Source organism: Ascaphus truei, chromosome 1, assembly GCF_040206685.1.
Source record: "Ascaphus truei isolate aAscTru1 chromosome 1, aAscTru1.hap1, whole genome shotgun sequence".
Classification (NCBI taxonomy): Eukaryota; Metazoa; Chordata; class Amphibia; order Anura; family Ascaphidae; genus Ascaphus; species Ascaphus truei.
In genome coordinates, this window is record NC_134483.1 from 467,248,472 (window position 1) to 467,267,770 (window position 19,299).

The following is a 19,299-nucleotide window of genomic DNA, read 5'->3' on the forward strand; positions in this document are numbered from 1 at the left end:
TGCTAATACTTTTAGTGCCTTAACGGACATTACTAAGGCTCAGAACAACATCCCGGCAGGACTCAACGTTCCGGAGGACCGGTTGTTCACTCCCCGTAAATACCAGAGGAGAGTCATAGAGTGGGGACATTCATCCAAGACTGCAGGCCATCCTGGCACCAAAAGAACTACTGAGTTCATCGAACGCACATTCTGGTGGCCCTACATGCGGAGAGACATACAAACCTTCGTAGCTACGTGCGCTACTTGTGCTCGAAGCAAGACGCCACACAACAGACCAGCAGGTCTCCTTCAACCACTACCCATCCCAGTACGTCCATGGACACATATATCGATGGACTTCATCGTTGAGTTGCCCAAATCTAGAGGCATGGACACTATACTTGTGGTGGTGGACAGATTTTCCAAACAGGCACACTTCATCCCTATGAAGGGTTTACCCACTGCACCAATGTTATCCGAAGTTTTCATCAGGGAGATCTTCAGGTTACATGGGTCCCCTCAGGTCATAGTGTCCGATAGAGGATCCCAGTTCATCTCCCGGTTCTGGAGGGCGTTTTGTAAAAATCAAGACGTTACCCTACACTTTTCATCAGGATATCACCCCCAGACCAATGGACAGACGGAACGCACCAATCAGTCTCTGGAACAGTTTTTGAGGTGCTTTATCGCTGACACTCAGGACGACTGGGCGGAACTTCTCCCATGGGCAGAATTCTCCCACAATAATCTACAGAACGAATCATCCCAACAGTCACCATTTATGGTCAACTATGGCTTCCATCCGTCGGCACTTCCTTCCCTCATCTCCAAGTCTGGAGTCCCGGCCGCAGAGGACAGGATTCGCCACTTAAAAGACCTATGGCAGAAGATCCATCGGAATTTACAGCACGCTGGTATATTACACAAGAGACAAGCGGATCGTCACCGAAGAGAGGTCCCAGGGTACTCTGTAGGACAAAGGGTTTGGTTATCTACCAAAAACATTCGGCTAAAGGTAGCTTCACCCAAACTGGCACCACGTTTTATCGGCCCTTTCCGCATCACCAAAAGGATCAACCCAGTAGCCTATCGGCTTGAACTGCCAAAAAATATGAGGAGTCCTTCTATATTTCACTCATCCCTTCTCAAACCTTATCATCAAGACTCATCCTCCAAAGGACAATCTAAACCTCCGCAAACCATACTGGTAGAGGGCCAACAAGAATACGAGGTTCAGACCATTCTCAACTCAAGAATATCCAGAGGAGGATTACAATATCTTGTACACTGGAGAGGCTATGGCCCAGAGGAGAGAGAGTGGATTCCTCATCATCAGGTACATGCCAACCGCCTCATCTCTGCCTTCCACCGTAGGCATCCTGAGAAACCATCTCTGGTTCGCCCGGAGGTCTCCCCTCAAGGGGGGGATACTGTCACACTTGCCTCTGATCCGCGCGGAGACCGACTCAGGGAAGCACCACGGGACACAGTCATGCGCCCACGCACGCGCGCAGGTTCCCGGCAACCAGACCTAGCATCAGGAAAGCCTAATTGCAAGCTGTTTTTGATCAGTGTCTCTCTGACACCATTGGTGGACCAGAACACACCCCTGCAAGGTAATTGGACCCTTCCCACTTATATACCTGCTTCTGCCTGTCCTTCATTGCTGAGCATAAACTCCTGTTTATGCATTGTGCTCACCGCTGCTGTCTAGTTTTGTCTTGAACTTTGTCTGACCTGTTTGACCCTGCCTGTTACTTGGATTTCTACACTCTCCAGCACTTTGACCCCGGCTTCGTTACTCGACTACTCTACCTTCTATTACCCAGGACCTTGGCTACGAAACTCTACCTACCCGGACTCTCCAACCCTGGAACACGGCAAGTACCCTGACTACCCTGACCTCTCCAACCCTACGACGCGGTACGACTAGGACTACGCATTCCGGACAGGACTGCGCGGTTGTGGGTCGGTGCCTATACAACCCCACCTCAGCCCCGCGGTCTTTCGTCCTGTTTGTGGTGAGCGCAGCGTGACAATATGCTCAGCCCAACAAACATGGACGCCGCTGAGGTGGCCCGACGCTTAGACACCCATGAGGAATGCTTCCGGCAACTTACCGGTTCATTTACACTAAAAGAACAACTAGTTTCCCAACTTAAACAAGACGTGGATACCCTGACTGAACAAGTTAGACGTTTAACTGTATCTACCACCAACCCCGTCCCACTCGCAGCCACTCCTGCACTTATCACACCTACCTCCGAACCACGATTACCTGCGCCCAACCGTTATGCAGGGGATCCCAGCGGTTGTCGGGGGTTTCTGAACCAGTGTTTCATACAGTTTGAACTAATGCCCTCTCACTTTCCGGTTTCACGTACTAAGGTCGCATACATAATCTCCCTGCTGACTGACGCCGCCCTGGCATGGGCTTCTCCTATCTGGGAGCAACGCCCAGATTTGACCTCTGACCTTACTCTCTTCATCACCGAATTTAGAAGGGTGTTTGACACCCCAGGGCGTAAGGTTACGGCTGCATCCACTCTGCTTAATATTTCTCAGGGAGACCGTACTGTGGCTCGTTATGCTCTGGACTTCCGGACGGTGGCGGCCGAGACCGGCTGGAACGATGTGGCTCTATCTGCAGTCTTCTGGCAGGGCCTGTCCGAATGGTTGAAGGATGAATTAGCAGCTCTGGATCGTCCCGCTGGACTTGAGAACCTGATAGACCTGTGCATCCGGATGGACCAGCGCCTCCAAGAAAGAAGGATAGAGAGAAACAAACACCCCCGAGGTATACAATCGTCTTCTCTGTCTACCATAGGGCCTCTACTCTCCACAACTCCTGTCCTAGATGAACCCATGCAGCTGGGAGGGACTAGCCTTTCGCCTATCGAGAGGCAACGAAGAAGACGAGCGGGACTATGCCTCTACTGTGGCAATAACGGCCACCTGGTATTCAACTGTCCACTGAAGCCGGGAAACGCCAAAGCCCAGTGAGTATAAGGAGGATCACGCTGGGTACTGCAACTCTTCCCCCTCCTCAACCCTCTACGAGGTTTTATCTACCTATCTCCATATCCGGTGAGACCTTCACAGTACAGACACAGGCCTTTCTGGATTCGGGGTCAGGAGGAAACTTCGTGGACCAAAAGTTCGCCTTCAAGAATAAAATACCGTTGGTACCCAAAGATCGACCGGTAGGTCTTGAAGCCATTGACGGACGACCATTGGAGCCCGCGATCATTTCCTTACAAACCATACCCCTTAACATCATGACTAGTGACTTTCACTCCGAGACTATAACCTTTGATGTCATTCACACCCCCTCCTCGAACATCATTCTGGGACTTCCGTGGCTCCGGATCCACAATCCTGTCATTGACTGGACAGAGGCCACGCCACTTCGTTGGAGTTCTTTTTGCTTGGAACATTGCATGTCTGCTCCAAAGGCAGTGGCAGGAATGGAGGTCACGGATCCTGACAGGGTACAGCTGCCGGGGATATACGAAGATTTCCGCAATGTCTTTGACAAACGTCAAGCAGAGGTACTTCCGCCACATCGGACGTACGACTGCCCTATCGATCTTCTACCCGGGGCCATACCTCCCAGAGGAGGGTCATACCCACTATCTATTCCTGAGACCCAGGCCATGAGAACATATATTCAGGAGAATCTCCAGAGGGGGTTCATTAAGAAATCTTCATCACCTGCGGGGGCAGGATTTTTTTTCGTCAAAAAAAGGACGGAACCCTCAGACCCTGCATTGATTACCGGGGCCTCAACAAACTCACCATAAAAAAACGCTACCCCCTTCCGTTGATAGCCGAATTGTTCGACAAACTCCAGGGAGCCAGGATCTTCACTAAACTGGACCTCAGAGGAGCCTATAATCTGGTTAGAATCAGAGAAGGAGACGAATGGAAGACAGCATTCAATACTCGCGACGGGCATTACGAGTACCTGGTCATGCCATTTGGATTGTGTAATGCTCCTGCGGTCTTCCAAGACTTTGTCAACGACATTTTCAGAGACCTTCTGGACCACCATGTTATAGTATACCTGGACGATATATTAATTTTTTCCAGATCCATGCCGGAACATATGATGCATGTCAAACAAGTCCTGCAGCGGTTAAGAGAGAACCATTTGTATGCCAAGCTCGAGAAATGCCATTTCCATCAAACATCCACCTCTTTTCTCGGCTACATCATATCGGATACCGGCCTTGCTATGGATCCTACCAAGGTCAAGGCGGTACTCGAATGGCCCTGTCCCCTCTCCCTCAAGGCCATCCAAAGGTTCCTCGGTTTCGCTAACTACTACCGGAGGTTCATTCAGGGATTCTCATCGGTAGTAGCACCCATCACGGCACTCACACAGAAGGGAGCTGATCCTACAAGGTGGACTGAGAAGGCTCTCCAGGCTTTCGAGAGAATAAAGACGGCATTCGCCTCAGCACCCATCTTAACCCATCCAGATCCTTCGTTACCTTTTTTTTTGGAGGTCGACGCCTCCGATGTAGGAGCAGGTGCTATACTTTCACAGAGAAAGAATCCTCAAGCTCCACTTCATCCTTGTGCATATTTTTCAAAGAAATTTTCCTCCGCCCAAAGGAATTACGATGTAGGTAACCGGGAGCTCCTCGCTATCAAGCTGGCCTTGGAAGAGTGGAGGCACTTACTGGAAGGCACAGAGTCGCCAGTCACGATACTTACGGACCATAAGAATCTTCTTTACATTGAGGGAGCACGGCGACTAGGATCTCGCCAGGCAAGATGGTCCTTATTCTTTACTCGCTTTAACTTCCTCATTTCCTACATCCCTGGTTCAAAAAACATTAAAGCCGATGCCTTGTCACGACAGTTCCTGGTAGAGGATAACAAGGTGGATCAACAGGAGACCATTCTCCCTTCCACTTGTATTTTGGCTGCTAATACTTTTAGTGCCTTAACGGACATTACTAAGGCTCAGAACAACATCCCGGCAGGACTCAACGTTCCGGAGGACCGGTTGTTCACTCCCCGTAAATACCAGAGGAGAGTCATAGAGTGGGGACATTCATCCAAGACTGCAGGCCATCCTGGCACCAAAAGAACTACTGAGTTCATCGAACGCACATTCTGGTGGCCCTACATGCGGAGAGACATACAAACCTTCGTAGCTACGTGCGCTACTTGTGCTCGAAGCAAGACGCCACACAACAGACCAGCAGGTCTCCTTCAACCACTACCCATCCCAGTACGTCCATGGACACATATATCGATGGACTTCATCGTTGAGTTGCCCAAATCTAGAGGCATGGACACTATACTTGTGGTGGTGGACAGATTTTCCAAACAGGCACACTTCATCCCTATGAAGGGTTTACCCACTGCACCAATGTTATCCGAAGTTTTCATCAGGGAGATCTTCAGGTTACATGGGTCCCCTCAGGTCATAGTGTCCGATAGAGGATCCCAGTTCATCTCCCGGTTCTGGAGGGCGTTTTGTAAAAATCAAGACGTTACCCTACACTTTTCATCAGGATATCACCCCCAGACCAATGGACAGACGGAACGCACCAATCAGTCTCTGGAACAGTTTTTGAGGTGCTTTATCGCTGACACTCAGGACGACTGGGCGGAACTTCTCCCATGGGCAGAATTCTCCCACAATAATCTACAGAACGAATCATCCCAACAGTCACCATTTATGGTCAACTATGGCTTCCATCCGTCGGCACTTCCTTCCCTCATCTCCAAGTCTGGAGTCCCGGCCGCAGAGGACAGGATTCGCCACTTAAAAGACCTATGGCAGAAGATCCATCGGAATTTACAGCACGCTGGTATATTACACAAGAGACAAGCGGATCGTCACCGAAGAGAGGTCCCAGGGTACTCTGTAGGACAAAGGGTTTGGTTATCTACCAAAAACATTCGGCTAAAGGTAGCTTCACCCAAACTGGCACCACGTTTTATCGGCCCTTTCCGCATCACCAAAAGGATCAACCCAGTAGCCTATCGGCTTGAACTGCCAAAAAATATGAGGAGTCCTTCTATATTTCACTCATCCCTTCTCAAACCTTATCATCAAGACTCATCCTCCAAAGGACAATCTAAACCTCCGCAAACCATACTGGTAGAGGGCCAACAAGAATACGAGGTTCAGACCATTCTCAACTCAAGAATATCCAGAGGAGGATTACAATATCTTGTACACTGGAGAGGCTATGGCCCAGAGGAGAGAGAGTGGATTCCTCATCATCAGGTACATGCCAACCGCCTCATCTCTGCCTTCCACCGTAGGCATCCTGAGAAACCATCTCTGGTTCGCCCGGAGGTCTCCCCTCAAGGGGGGGATACTGTCACACTTGCCTCTGATCCGCGCGGAGACCGACTCAGGGAAGCACCACGGGACACAGTCATGCGCCCACGCACGCGCGCAGGTTCCCGGCAACCAGACCTAGCATCAGGAAAGCCTAATTGCAAGCTGTTTTTGATCAGTGTCTCTCTGACACCATTGGTGGACCAGAACACACCCCTGCAAGGTAATTGGACCCTTCCCACTTATATACCTGCTTCTGCCTGTCCTTCATTGCTGAGCATAAACTCCTGTTTATGCATTGTGCTCACCGCTGCTGTCTAGTTTTGTCTTGAACTTTGTCTGACCTGTTTGACCCTGCCTGTTACTTGGATTTCTACACTCTCCAGCACTTTGACCCCGGCTTCGTTACTCGACTACTCTACCTTCTATTACCCAGGACCTTGGCTACGAAACTCTACCTACCCGGACTCTCCAACCCTGGAACACGGCAAGTACCCTGACTACCCTGACCTCTCCAACCCTACGACGCGGTACGACTAGGACTACGCATTCCGGACAGGACTGCGCGGTTGTGGGTCGGTGCCTATACAACCCCACCTCAGCCCCGCGGTCTTTCGTCCTGTTTGTGGTGAGCGCAGCGTGACAGTTTGTGTGTGTATCAGTGTGTGTGTGTATCAGTCTGTGTGTGTATCAGTGTGTATCAGTGTGTGTATCAATCAGTGTGTCTGTGTATCAATCAGTGTGTTTGTGTGTGTATCAGTGTGTGTGTGTGTGTGTGTGTGTGTGTGTGTGTGTGTGTGTGTGTGTGTGTGTGTGTGTGTGTGTATCAGTGTGTGTGTATATCAGTGTGTGTGTGTGTGTGTGTGTGTGTGTATATCAGTGGGTGTGTGTATCAGTGGGTGTGTGTCTCTCCCTCACCCTCTCTATCTCCCTCACCCCCTCTGTCTCCCTCACCCTCTCTATCTCCCTCACCCTCTCTATCTCCCTCACCCTCTCTGTCACCCTCACCCTCACCCTCTCTATCTCCCTCTCTGTCTCCCTCACCCTCTCCATCCCTGTCTCCCTCACCCTCTCCCTCCCTGTCTCCCTCACCCTCTCCCTCCCTGCCTCCCTCACCCTCTCCCTCCCTCACCCTCTCCCTCCCTGTCTCCCTCACCCTCTCCCTCCCTGTCTCCCTCACCCTCTCCCTCCCTGCCTCCCTCACTCTCTCCCTCCCTGTCTCCCTCACCCTCTCCCTCCCTGTCTCCCTCACCCTCTCCCTCCCTGTCTCCCTCTCCCTTCCTGTCTCCCTCTCCCTCCCTGTTTCCCTCCCTCTCTCTCTCCCTCTCCCTCCCTGTCTCCCTCTCCCTCCCTGTCTCCCTCCCCCACCCTGTCTCCCTCCCTCTCCCTCCCTCTCCCTCCCTATCCCTCCCTATCCCTCCCTCCCTGTCCCCCTCTCCCTCCCTGTCCCCCTCTCTGTCTCCCTCTCAGTCTCCTTCTCTGTCTCCCACTCTGTCTCCCTCCCCCTCCCTGTCTCCCTCCTTCCCCCTCCATATCTCCCTCCCTGACTCCCTCCCTCCCTGTCTCCCTCCCTCTCCCTCTCTGTTCCTCTCTCCCTCCCTGTCCCCCTCTCCCTCCCTGCCCCCCTCTCTGTCTCCCTATCTGTCTCCCTCTCCCTCCCGGTCTCACTCTCCCTCCCGGTCTCCCTCTCCCTCCCTGTCTCCCTCTCCCTCCCTGTCTCCCTCTCCCTCCCTTTCTCCCTCCCCCTCCCTGTTTCCCTCTCCCTCCCTGTCTCCCTCCCTCTCTCACCCTGTCCCCCTCTCCCTCCCTGTCCCCCTCTCCCTCCCTGTCCCCCTCTCCTTCCCTGCCCCCCTCTCCCTTCCTGTCCCCCTCTCTGTCTCCCTCTCCCTCTCTGTCTCCCTCTCTGTCTCCCTCTCCCTCCCTGTCTCCCTCTCCCTCTCCCTCTATGTCTTATCTTAACTGCCGTATACCTACACCGAAGTAATCTACCCTGCTTTCTTCCAGATCTGACTCAAGTTTCACGCGGGAGATATCGGAAGACAGGTAGGGAACACCTCCCCTCCAGTATAGTACCTTGAGGGACTGCGGATTAGGTAAGATCCCAGGCAGGATTACTGCTTTAGAAATTGTGAAGAGGGGGCATCCTGACACTGGTTAATGGGTTCAGAATCATTCACATCTGGCTTTTTTTTGTTTGTTCGATTAGTGAGGTCATCACACACATGCACACGCACACGCACACTCACACATACACACCTATGTAACAAGGACTAATGGTAGTAAAGTATAAGTGTAATACAATAAATAAACTGTTATGTAAAAAAAATGTGTCCCGGTTTTTCATTTTCAAAATCTGGTCACCCTAACTGTAGGGGTTCAGATTGAATGCAGCTGTGGATTCAAAGTACTTTGTTTTCCTGGGTCATTAACATTCAAGTGGGTGGAGTTGACATTCCACATAGTACAAGCAAATGTTAACCCTTTGCATGCTGGTTCTGTGCAGAGGGGAGCAGCTCTTGGATAACCCTATCAGGTCCGCCTTTGGGGCGACGCAGGTGTACATTACAGGGGTTCAGATTGAATGCAGCTGTGAATTCAAAATCCTTTATATTCATCAAAAAGATGTGGCTAGTATATTCTACCTTACATAGTAATAACATAGATAATGCTTACATTATTCTTAATAGCCTTGCCAAAGATTTATTAATAGTACTGATTGTTTTCATCCAGCACTGGACCACTACTTTTAAGCCACTTTGACCACTTATAAGATGTGGATATTCTCAATCCTTACTAAATGGAAACGTAGTGTAAGACTTCTACAAAAATAATGTAATACACACTAAACCACATTGACATTTTTATATTAATAGAAAGAAAATGTTATTTTGTGACAGGTTATTGGCTTTGTTGGAGTATAACCATAATTGTTAACGGACCAACACAAGAGGGTTCTTCATATTGTACATGTTGTTCATTCTGACCTACCAATTCTCGTCTTCCTTTTAATGCATCATCTGAAAAAGAGACTTGTGATGTCTCAGAAGCTAATAATCAAATTACATATCTAAGGAACACTCACGTTGGCCTATTAAAGGGCATTACTGCTTCTAAAATAATCTTCTTTTCCCCAAAGACCAATATAGCTATAAAACGACATCACGGAGCAGGAGCTTTCTGTGCCCGCGGGGGCCTGCTGCACATTGTAGTGCAATGTATCTATGGCCCTTCTGGCAGCAAATGGGTTAAATGCTTGGCTACAGAAAGTTTAATGAGATAGTTTTTAAAACACCATTCCCACTTTAATGTTCTTCTACTGATTTAAATGTCTGTAATTTTGGTCGTCTGTAAAGTTTCAGGTCGATGATAAATGGGACAATCATTTACATGCTGGGACTCATTATTGCAGGTAACTCTTAGGCTGCGGCCCCGCTGGTGCTGACCGCGCGGTGCTTGTCACTTTTACTTACATAAATCTATATGTGTAAGTCCCCGCTCGCGCGGGCACGCACACTCACTCGAACATAAATCTATATGTGTAAGTCCCTGCTCACGTGGTGCACGTGGGCACGCACGCTCACTCAAGCTTGGCGCATGAGTAAACGGAAAAAAGTACTTTCAAGCGCGCACAACTTGCCCGCAATGCCCCCCCCCCCGCGCGCATGCGAAATAGCCAGGACACCCGACGCTCATGCTTAGAGAGTTGGTGACGTCACTGCTGTCAAGCATGAGTGCGGTCAGCGCCAGCGGGGCCGCAGCCTTAGCAGTGACAACTTCTTTACAAATATACAGCACCAAACACATAAGCCATATTGCACATCTAATATGACAAATTATTTAGTTCATTTATTTAGTTTCTTGTTTTTTATTTCTCAGAAGTATGTGTCCGTTAGTTCAGTCTTTTGGCCAAGTCATGTTAAGCCTGCCACCTCTTCATGGTAAACCCTTTCAGCAGCTACAGATGCAGCAGCAGTTATTCGAACAAATCACGGAGCCGTTTTCGTGTGCGCTGCTGCACTCCACGTGACATTAACGCGGCCAATCACTCCAGGCACCCGCGCTTATCGCGGTTGCTTTGTTTGAATTTCATGGATTCAGTTTCTTTGTGTGCAATGAAATGAATGAATTGTAATGTGTACAGAACTGTGCAACTGTGTCAATTTCAGGTGTTTAAAAACCAGAACACTAAAATGCCATTTTCTGCACTCGCGTCTTAAGGCGGTAAAGTTGGAAGAAATCACGCGCCATGACATGGGTATTCCGGTTATACAACGTGTGAAGTGTTCGAATAATGGCCGCTGCATCTGTATATTACCAATTGATATTGTGTCCTTTGAACTTCCTCCAGTACATTGAGAAAAGAGGAAACAAAACAATGATATACAGTAGCATGATATGGGTGTCATGTATGCAATGCCTAAGGCTTGTTCTATAGTACACGCTGCTGAGCGCGCCTGGCACGTGGCGGGCGCATTTAGTTAATATAGTGCACATGGTGGCGCGCGACTCTGATGTCACAGCGTTAGGCCGCGCTGTGATTGGCTTGCAGCGTGGCAGCAGCGCGAAAATACAATTTGATTGTATTTTCCCTGGCCTGGCGCCCACTGCTCACGGCCGTGCTCGCCCCTTGTATAGAAACTTCTGGCTAACACAGCCAATTATAATTGACGCGCGCGCACGGTAGCGCATGCACTAAATTACAGGCCTAAGGGGTTCAATTGTAAAAGCAGTATATGGATATATATTGGGGCTTCTTTGTGTACTGTTTTATATTTGAGGTCACTTTCCTAATAGCACTCAAGTAGTATATCGGTATATAACTGCCTGTACCCGGCGTAACATACGCCGATCTAGCAGATCTTAAAGGTTAATAATTCAGCATTACTCTTTGTTTTCACCCCTCCCTGTAATGCCTTGCGGTCTAATATCCCCTCTTTCCCACCTTACTCTCCTCTCTCATACCCTGCTTGACTTTGCATTGTCTCCTCCCTTTTCTTTGCACTCCCTGCCTTACTGTGCATGCCCCTCTCTGTGCACACTACATTCCCTCCTCTCCTACTCATCTCATCTGTCTCCTCCTCTGCTTGCTGTCTTTCCGTCTCATCTCCCCTCCTTGCTCCTCTCCTTGAGGGGGCATTCCGGTTGTTGCAGACATCCTTATCCATATATATATGATATTTCAGAATGTGTGTCTGTGTAGCAAGTCACAATCCAGGGGGAGCATATAGGAAAAGAGACAACAACGCAAACAATCTACTCTAAGTGCAGGTGTAGTGCAACAATGGGAAAATGTCAGCTTTAATCTTGGCTCTCTGGTCAGCCTACTCACAAGACGTATGATGTTAAAAGGCAATTTCAGAAAATTGTGGCAATCGGTTCTCTGTGTACCCGGTATATCAGGTGAGGATGTGCCAATCTCTTCTGTGTGTGTCAGGTAAGCATCACCCGGGGAATTCAGGAGAGATGAGCCTCAGCAACAGAAGAAAAATACATCCATAGCACAGATCAATTAAGTAAAAAAGATTTTACAGTTAAGATATAAATAACGCGCTTATATAAAAGCGATTATAAAAAGGCACATAACACTAACGAGTGTGATGGAGAAGTCGCACAATACTGTCGCTCACCGCCCTTCCTCCGTTGGACAATCGTTTGTTCAGGAGTAAGCGTGCAGCATGTTGTTGGTCTCTTCTATCCCTGCTCCGTCGCATCCTCGAGGGTATGATGTCACTTCCGGACCGGCTTCCGTGGCTTGCAGAAAGCTAGCGGCGTGACCACACAGAGAACCGATTGCCACAATTTTCTGAAATTGCCTTTTAACATCATACATCTTGTGAGTAGGCTGACCATAGAGCCAAGATTAAAGCTGACATTTTCCCATTGTTGAACTACACCTGCACTTAGATTGTTTGCGTTGTTTTCTCTTTTCCTATATGCTCCCCCTGGATTGTGGGAACATATTCCTACGTTTTGGGACCAGTGAAGACAGGCCCTACAAGAGGGTTTGAGGAGGGAGTTACAACCTTATATTTTTTGCACTTTGTATTACACTTGCACTATATTATTGAAATTCACATTGTTTAACATACTTTATTCACTTTAAGAATAGTGATCACTCTATGTGTTAAGCACCTTACTTGGTCACCTTCACTTGTGTAGCAAGTCAGCCACTGGTGACATCATAATGAGTTGCAGATATCCTTAGCCATTAATGTGCGTGTGCGTGTAAATCCACAAAAATGGCCTCACACACAAGGGGTAAAAAGTATTTCGAGGTGGCAGTCGTGGTACACGGTAAAGTAGATGAGGAATAGTCAAGATAAGATCACAAGTGGCACAACACTAGGTACACAAGCTCGACATTTCGGTTCCCAGAGGGACTTTCTTCAGGGTTCTCTAAAGACACAATTGTCCATTTTTGAATTCTTTTCCTACACTACACTAAGGGCGCGTCCATGCTCACGGAGTGCTCACGTGCGCATGCTGCTCGATGAGTTCCATTGGGCCAATAGGAACATCTATGGTACGTGCACGTGAGCACCGGCAAGAGTTTGTCTCCGTCGTGCGATGGCCGGGTCACATGAGCTGTTTGCCCAATGACGTCACAACCCCCTTTCCCCCCCCCAAAAAAATTCTCAAAAACAAACTTAGTGCAGGACAGGAATCGTCTCTGCTGCCAGTAAGTACAACGTCACGGCGCTCCGTCTCCTGCTCGCTAGCAGGAAGCATGGACGTAGCCTAAGTGAATCAAATGATCTGACTCGTGTTAGAGCACCATATAATTGTCCATGATTAAAAACAAGCTTCGGTAGGTGAAGGCATATTTTATCAAATGTTTGGCCTTGTGACTTATTGATTGTCATTGAAAAAGCCAATCGTATGGGAAATTATTTTCATTTGAAACTGAATGGTAAATGTGTGTCTGATGGAATGAGTAGGATTCTTGGAATAAGTACTGTCTGAGTTTGCTACACCGATCACTTTTGCTTCGATTGTGTGTGTGTGTTTTCGAGTACCAGTAAGTCTTGTACCATAACATAGTCCTCTCAATGGCGATAGGTTTCTAAGGCGCATGATAACAACCCTTATTTCAATTTCAGTTCATGAGAAGGTATTCTGGTTGGCGTAAGACTGTTTAAGAATTCTTCCAGGAATGCAAGTTGATCAGTAGTATCACTCACAATAGTATTAACGCTTTGATGTAGCGATCAGAATGTTGATAATATATAATATGAGTGTTATAAGCATCTACCCAATTTGTCAGTTTTTTGATACAACCGCATTGCAATCTTGTAATCATTACCTAACAATTTGCTTTATATTACAAAACATTAATACTTTGTTGGCAATGGGCATACCATGTTAAACGCACCGGTTCTGGTCCGAACACCTAAGTTAAGCAACATCGGCGTGGTTAGTACTTGGACGGGTGAACACTTGGGAATATATTTACATTTTACACTGTGTGCTCATTTGCCTGTTATTACCCAGAATCCCTGGCTGCAATGAAAGCATTGTATGCTAAGAGATAATGGGGAAGTCCCGGATTGCAGACCTGTCTGAGCTATGCGGCTTTACCCTCAAGTGGCATTTTTATTTACTGTATTCCTTTACAAATATGTCATACTCATTGACTAGTATCTACATGCTTCTATGTGCATAGTTGTTGCCAGTTTAATCCTTTATTCCCATACTGACTTGTAGCTCATAACCTTATTATCCGATGGAGTAATTTGCATCTTGACGGAGAAAATATTTTCATGTGTGTGTAAAGCTTGTTATTTGAGCTTCTTAGACCTGGTGTGATGTCATCAGGTTGCCGCTGCCTCAAACTGGTGGCTTGAGTTGATGCAACTCCCTTATATATAAGCAAACATTGATGCGTCTAATTATATTAACTGCTCTAAAACCAACCCCCAAAAGTCTAACTGATGAAAGAGGAGCCAAACTGATGTAAAGCACCTTCATACATTGGTGTAGGAGTGGCACATGGTCACAATGGTCATGTTATTTTTGGAGCAATGCTTGAATTTGCTACAATTACGACTCTTGATTCACATCCTCCTGTATGTATTGTTTCAGGATGTGAATCGTCTGCTGAGCTGACCACGGAAAAGTCGAGGGCTGCAGTGGATAAAATCTTTACATCCTTGCGGGAGATCACAAAGGCTCGAGCACACATGAAACAGTTTCATTCTGTTCATATTCCGGGGAGTGACATTCAACAGGTAAGTGATCGGTCCTTTATCCAAGTGGTTCTCAAACAAGGAGGGTTACCGGCCACACCAGGTTTCTGTGTGAATAGAATGTTTGGTGCTTGCCTCAGAAATATAGGCTGGCTCAGGGACCTGAGGGGAAGTTGGAGAACCACTGCTATGAAGGATCTCCTGTCATGTAATTTAGAAGAGTATGGGTCTGTGTATCAAACAGACTGTGTTAAAGCCTTATGGGCCCATATTTACCAAGTGGTTCGAAGCCTCACTACAGCTTACGGCCCATTCAGTTGAATGGACCACACGGTGTCTTAAGTGCTGGGAGGAGTCTTTTGCTTAGTAAATATGGGCAATAAACCCTATAGGTGTTACAATGGGGAAAAAAAATCCTTTTTTTTCCCCTCAAGGGTCTATGGATGTTTCTAACCCATGTACATACCCCAAAGAGGAGCTAGCAAAAAAATCATTTTGTGAGATAGCTGTCCTGGCTTCCCGCCTATCGGTGGCCCCGCATGTAAACAAGCATGTGCAATGGCAGAAGGGACTTTTAACGGCCCATGATGTGTCAACCTCTGTCTCGTTTTGAGACCACATCAAATGAGAGCTCAAAGGGGAGTTAACACCCATCACTACATTATTTCCTGATCTGTCATGGCTTCCCCCAGCACTTAAGGCTCACTCCCCCTCATAGTCCCTCCTCCTTCACCAACCTTCTTACTGGCTTAGCATAGTCATATGTCCATGGAGAGGAACCTGCTGGGGGACAGTGTTCTGGTGTTGCTGGGCAGGCACTTATAAACCCCAAAGTGAAATGTACCCCTTAATATCCTATCAAGTACAATGTAACATGAACTAATCATAATATAATTCAGTAAAAAATACAGCAGAATAATATAAATATGTATAGGTGTCAGATGTTTGTAAAAAAAAAAAAGTTTAAGTTCTAAATCAAAACATTGCCGTTAGTACACGTTGGTCCTAGGGGAGACTGCACCTTTTAAGTTGTGAATAGGACTTGTGAAAAGAAATAACATCTGCCCATGTGGTCTGCATGAGTGATTTATTTGTGTTAACTTTCTCTGTTCCGTACTGCACAATCTCACACATTGTGTTTGTTGTCTGCATTGTTGTTTCATTTGTGATTTGTTTTTATTATGTTGACATGCCTCATTCACGGCCTGGTCCCCACGCGCGCAGGGCGTCCTAACCAGAGACACACTACCATTTTGATATTTTCTGTGTTTTAATACAAATGTTCTGTATCAAGAAAACTATTTTGCACAAATGATTAATCCGAAACAAGAAAACATATGCTGTGTGTGGTCATCAAAGCGTATTCACCCAGATGAATGAAGTATTATTACAACTGTGACATGATGTGCAGTGATCTTTAGTAGACATATTTAACATGCATATTTTTTCTGGTCCGAATAATAAACATTATCTGCATTTTCTAGCAAATATTCAACATCTAATTGACATATTTTGTTCTGTATACTTTGAGCATGTATTTAATACATGATCATTTATTTAGTCAGGGGCTCATTTCCAGTGCGCTTTACCTTGTTTTCTTGTCTCTTCTTTAAAAAATAAAAAACTGCGGTCTTTATTGTAATATTGTAAAATGATTAGTGCTGTATGTACAAAACAAAAACAGAAAGCACAAAAGATACACCAATTATAATACAAGTAATACAAACGTGATCTTAAACCCTGCAAGGGATGCAGCTCTCAAAAAAAGCTGCGAGGAGGTTCTCCTAAGCCACGGGTGCGCAAACTTTCCCCCCTGCGCCCCTCTGCCGGCTCCCCCCCCCCTGCTGGCGCCGCCACTCCTTACCTTGTCTCCGGAGTTTTTACTGACCCCGCAGCGTCATATGCCGCCATGGTGCCGTGTCGCCAGAAGCCGGTAAGGGAAGTTAAAGAGACCTTTGTCGCTCCCCGGCATTTAATTTAAATGCCTTTGGGAAGAGCGCAGGGCCTCTGTAACCGCTGTGTGCCCCTTGCAAAATCTTGCGCGCACCCCAGTTTGCGCACCCCTGGTCTAAGCGTATGCTGTGGGTGCAGCTGAGCCCCGGATTGTGCTATCGAAAGGCGAGGGTGTCCTGGTGAAAACAACAGCCACGGCTTGTTTTTATCATCAGTCTTGTGAGTGGGATTTATGCTTTCTGATGCTGGCAGCATTCAAACAGATTACACTACCGTACGTGCTTTCTTTTTGGCTTTTCTCACTAGGTAATCTAGCAGGTTTTTTCCTGTACCTGGAGAGACCGTTGGTGTTTTGGGAATCTGCGTCTTCACTTTTAATACATGTATTTGTCACAGAGGATTTTTTCTGAGGGTGTTTGCGACTCATTTATTATTTGGTATATTGCTGTATGTAAATGTAATATTACTGTAAATTGACTAGTGCTATAAGTGCATAGAAAAAAGAACTGGGCACGCCACAATATGAAAAATGATTTGTATATTTATTGCATGTAAGCAGCTACATAGGTAACCAATGCTTTGGTCCCTTCATTGGGTCAGGGAAATACCATAGGTACACAAATCCCAAGGGACAGAAACGTAGGTTCCTTATATAGCTATTTATCGGCAATAAATATATGCGCATTTTTTATAATGCAATGTGCTCTGTTCTGTTTGTTATGTAGTAGTATTGGACTAGTGCCTCTGGGTGAGTAAGTGTCTTTTTCACTTTTTTGTTGTTGCTGTAGTACTTCAAAATAGCTTTGTGAAATATATCATTCTTTGTTTCCACAAATAATTATTGGACTTTGTACCATTCAATCACACCAACACCAATTCTGTATGTAACCAAAGTATTTAAATCTGTGATGACATCAATGTTATAGTTTGATGTTCCCAAAATGTTTACAGTACATAGGATTGACTGATACAGTACATGGTACAAAATATGTTTGAGCACCAAATATTTTCACAGGGCATGAGTTGCTAGCAATTAAGTAATGATCTATATATTATTGCTTTTTGTTGTATTGAGTTATATTTTTTTACACATACAGTATATCACCCTTTCCCTACCCCTGAAGGAAACCGCAGATAATAGTGTTACGGTGCTAACCTGTAAGGGTTACAGAAGGCCTAAGCCTCCGCTAATGGGGATCCTAGGGTGACTGGTGCAGCGCCTCCACCCATGAGGATCCCATCGTTGGCGGGATAGCCCCTCACGGGAACCGGTATATCTATAGGGTATACCCCGAATAATCACAACCAGAACAAGGTACTGTATATGCAACACTCTTTACTGTGTCCCACAGTACTCACACAATAATAACAATACAGACACAATAATAATAGTAACAGTCCCCCCCCCACTTTATATTGGAGCACAATATCCCTTGGGCACATAGAGGTGCAAGGTGTCCGCCAAAGCAGCACCCAAAGTAAGTGTGAGGGCAGCGCTACCTTCCAGCGTGTAGTGGTGGTGCACGTGGGTACCTTCCTGGGTACTCGTGTACACCAGGGTATTTCTTAGATAGGCCGCATCCGTGATCCCACGATGTAGGGCCTCCGACACAATCCCCTCTCTCCTTCCGGTAGCACCACGCGGCCATTCCACCACACCTGAGGAATCCTCCGCTGCGGTTCCGTCTGCTTCGCTTGCTCTCACCTCCACACACTAAGGGTAGGTCCCTTACTAGTGGCCAGCCCTGCAATACTCCACTACGGTGTAGGGGAACTAGCTGGGGACTAGGGGGAACGGGTCTGGCCTAGTCCAGGGGACTTGACTAGCTCCCTGGACACTACCTTTCCCTTCACAGGCTCCGTCAGTACTGAGCACGCTGCCTCCAGTCCATGGAGGAAATCCTGAACAGCCAGGACCTCCTCTTCCTGCAGCGCCACCCTCAATATGGCCACTGCTTTACACACGGTCCATAGGTATGTGGCTGCGCCAACCACAACATGGCTGATGTGTGAGGATTGGACCTCGGTCCCGCCCATGTGATGTGTCCCATGATGCGTTGGGTGACACCCCTCGCAAGCGCCGCAGTACTCCTACCAGGACCGGACCTGTGACACAATGGAGGACGTCACTATTCCCACTTCACCTCGGCGCCGCAATACCAGGGGCACTCGAGGGGTTAATGCCGCCAATTACTCCACAGCTGTGATACACTCAACCCCTGCCTATCGGTACACAGCCTTCCTATAACTATGCATGACTCACAGCCTGGAGGAGCCTTCCCATTGGCTCCCTGCTCCTTATATGCTCAGCCAGCCCTGAGGCAAACTGTCTGAGCATAAACACAGTGTTTATGTTTCGTGTGCTTGCCTCAAGCATCCTGCTCTTGCTTTGCATTCTGCCCTGTCTTTTTTTACCTCTGAACTCAGCTTGTACCCGGACCTCTACTTTCTCTGACCCCTGGACCTCGGCTACGCACAACGGCCATTCTGACCTCTCTACTCCTTGATCCCGGCTACGCGCAACGACCATCCAACTTCTCCTATCCTAGACCACGGCGAGTATCACAACTATTCTGACCTCTCCTACCCTGACCCAGCTACATGACTACGACTCTGCAATCCGGACGCGGTTCCGCGGTTGTTGGTCGGTGTTCTCTTACATCCCCACCTCAGCCCTGCGGTTCCGGCCTGTTTGTGGTGAGCACCCGTTACACAATGCAACTAACCAAACCCTCCAGAGCAACTGCCAGGGGGAGAGTGTAGTAGGTTACCCTCCCATGCCTCCTCCCTGGCAAAGACCTCATCGTCCCCGCATGAGAAAATATATTCACAACACATACTATAATGGAAAAATATACATCCTAACAC

At 47.5% G+C, this 19,299-nt stretch overlaps 1 protein-coding gene across 1 annotated transcript in view; it reads left to right on the forward strand.

Moving 5' to 3' along the window:
• Window positions 1-19,299, forward strand: part of SCFD2 (sec1 family domain containing 2) — a 644,096-nt gene that overhangs the window by 498,641 nt on the left and 126,156 nt on the right. The window contains exon 6 of the mRNA XM_075566606.1: window positions 14,375-14,520. Coding sequence (XP_075422721.1) covers window positions 14,375-14,520 — 146 coding nt within the window. The remainder of the gene's footprint in view (window positions 1-14,374; window positions 14,521-19,299) is intronic.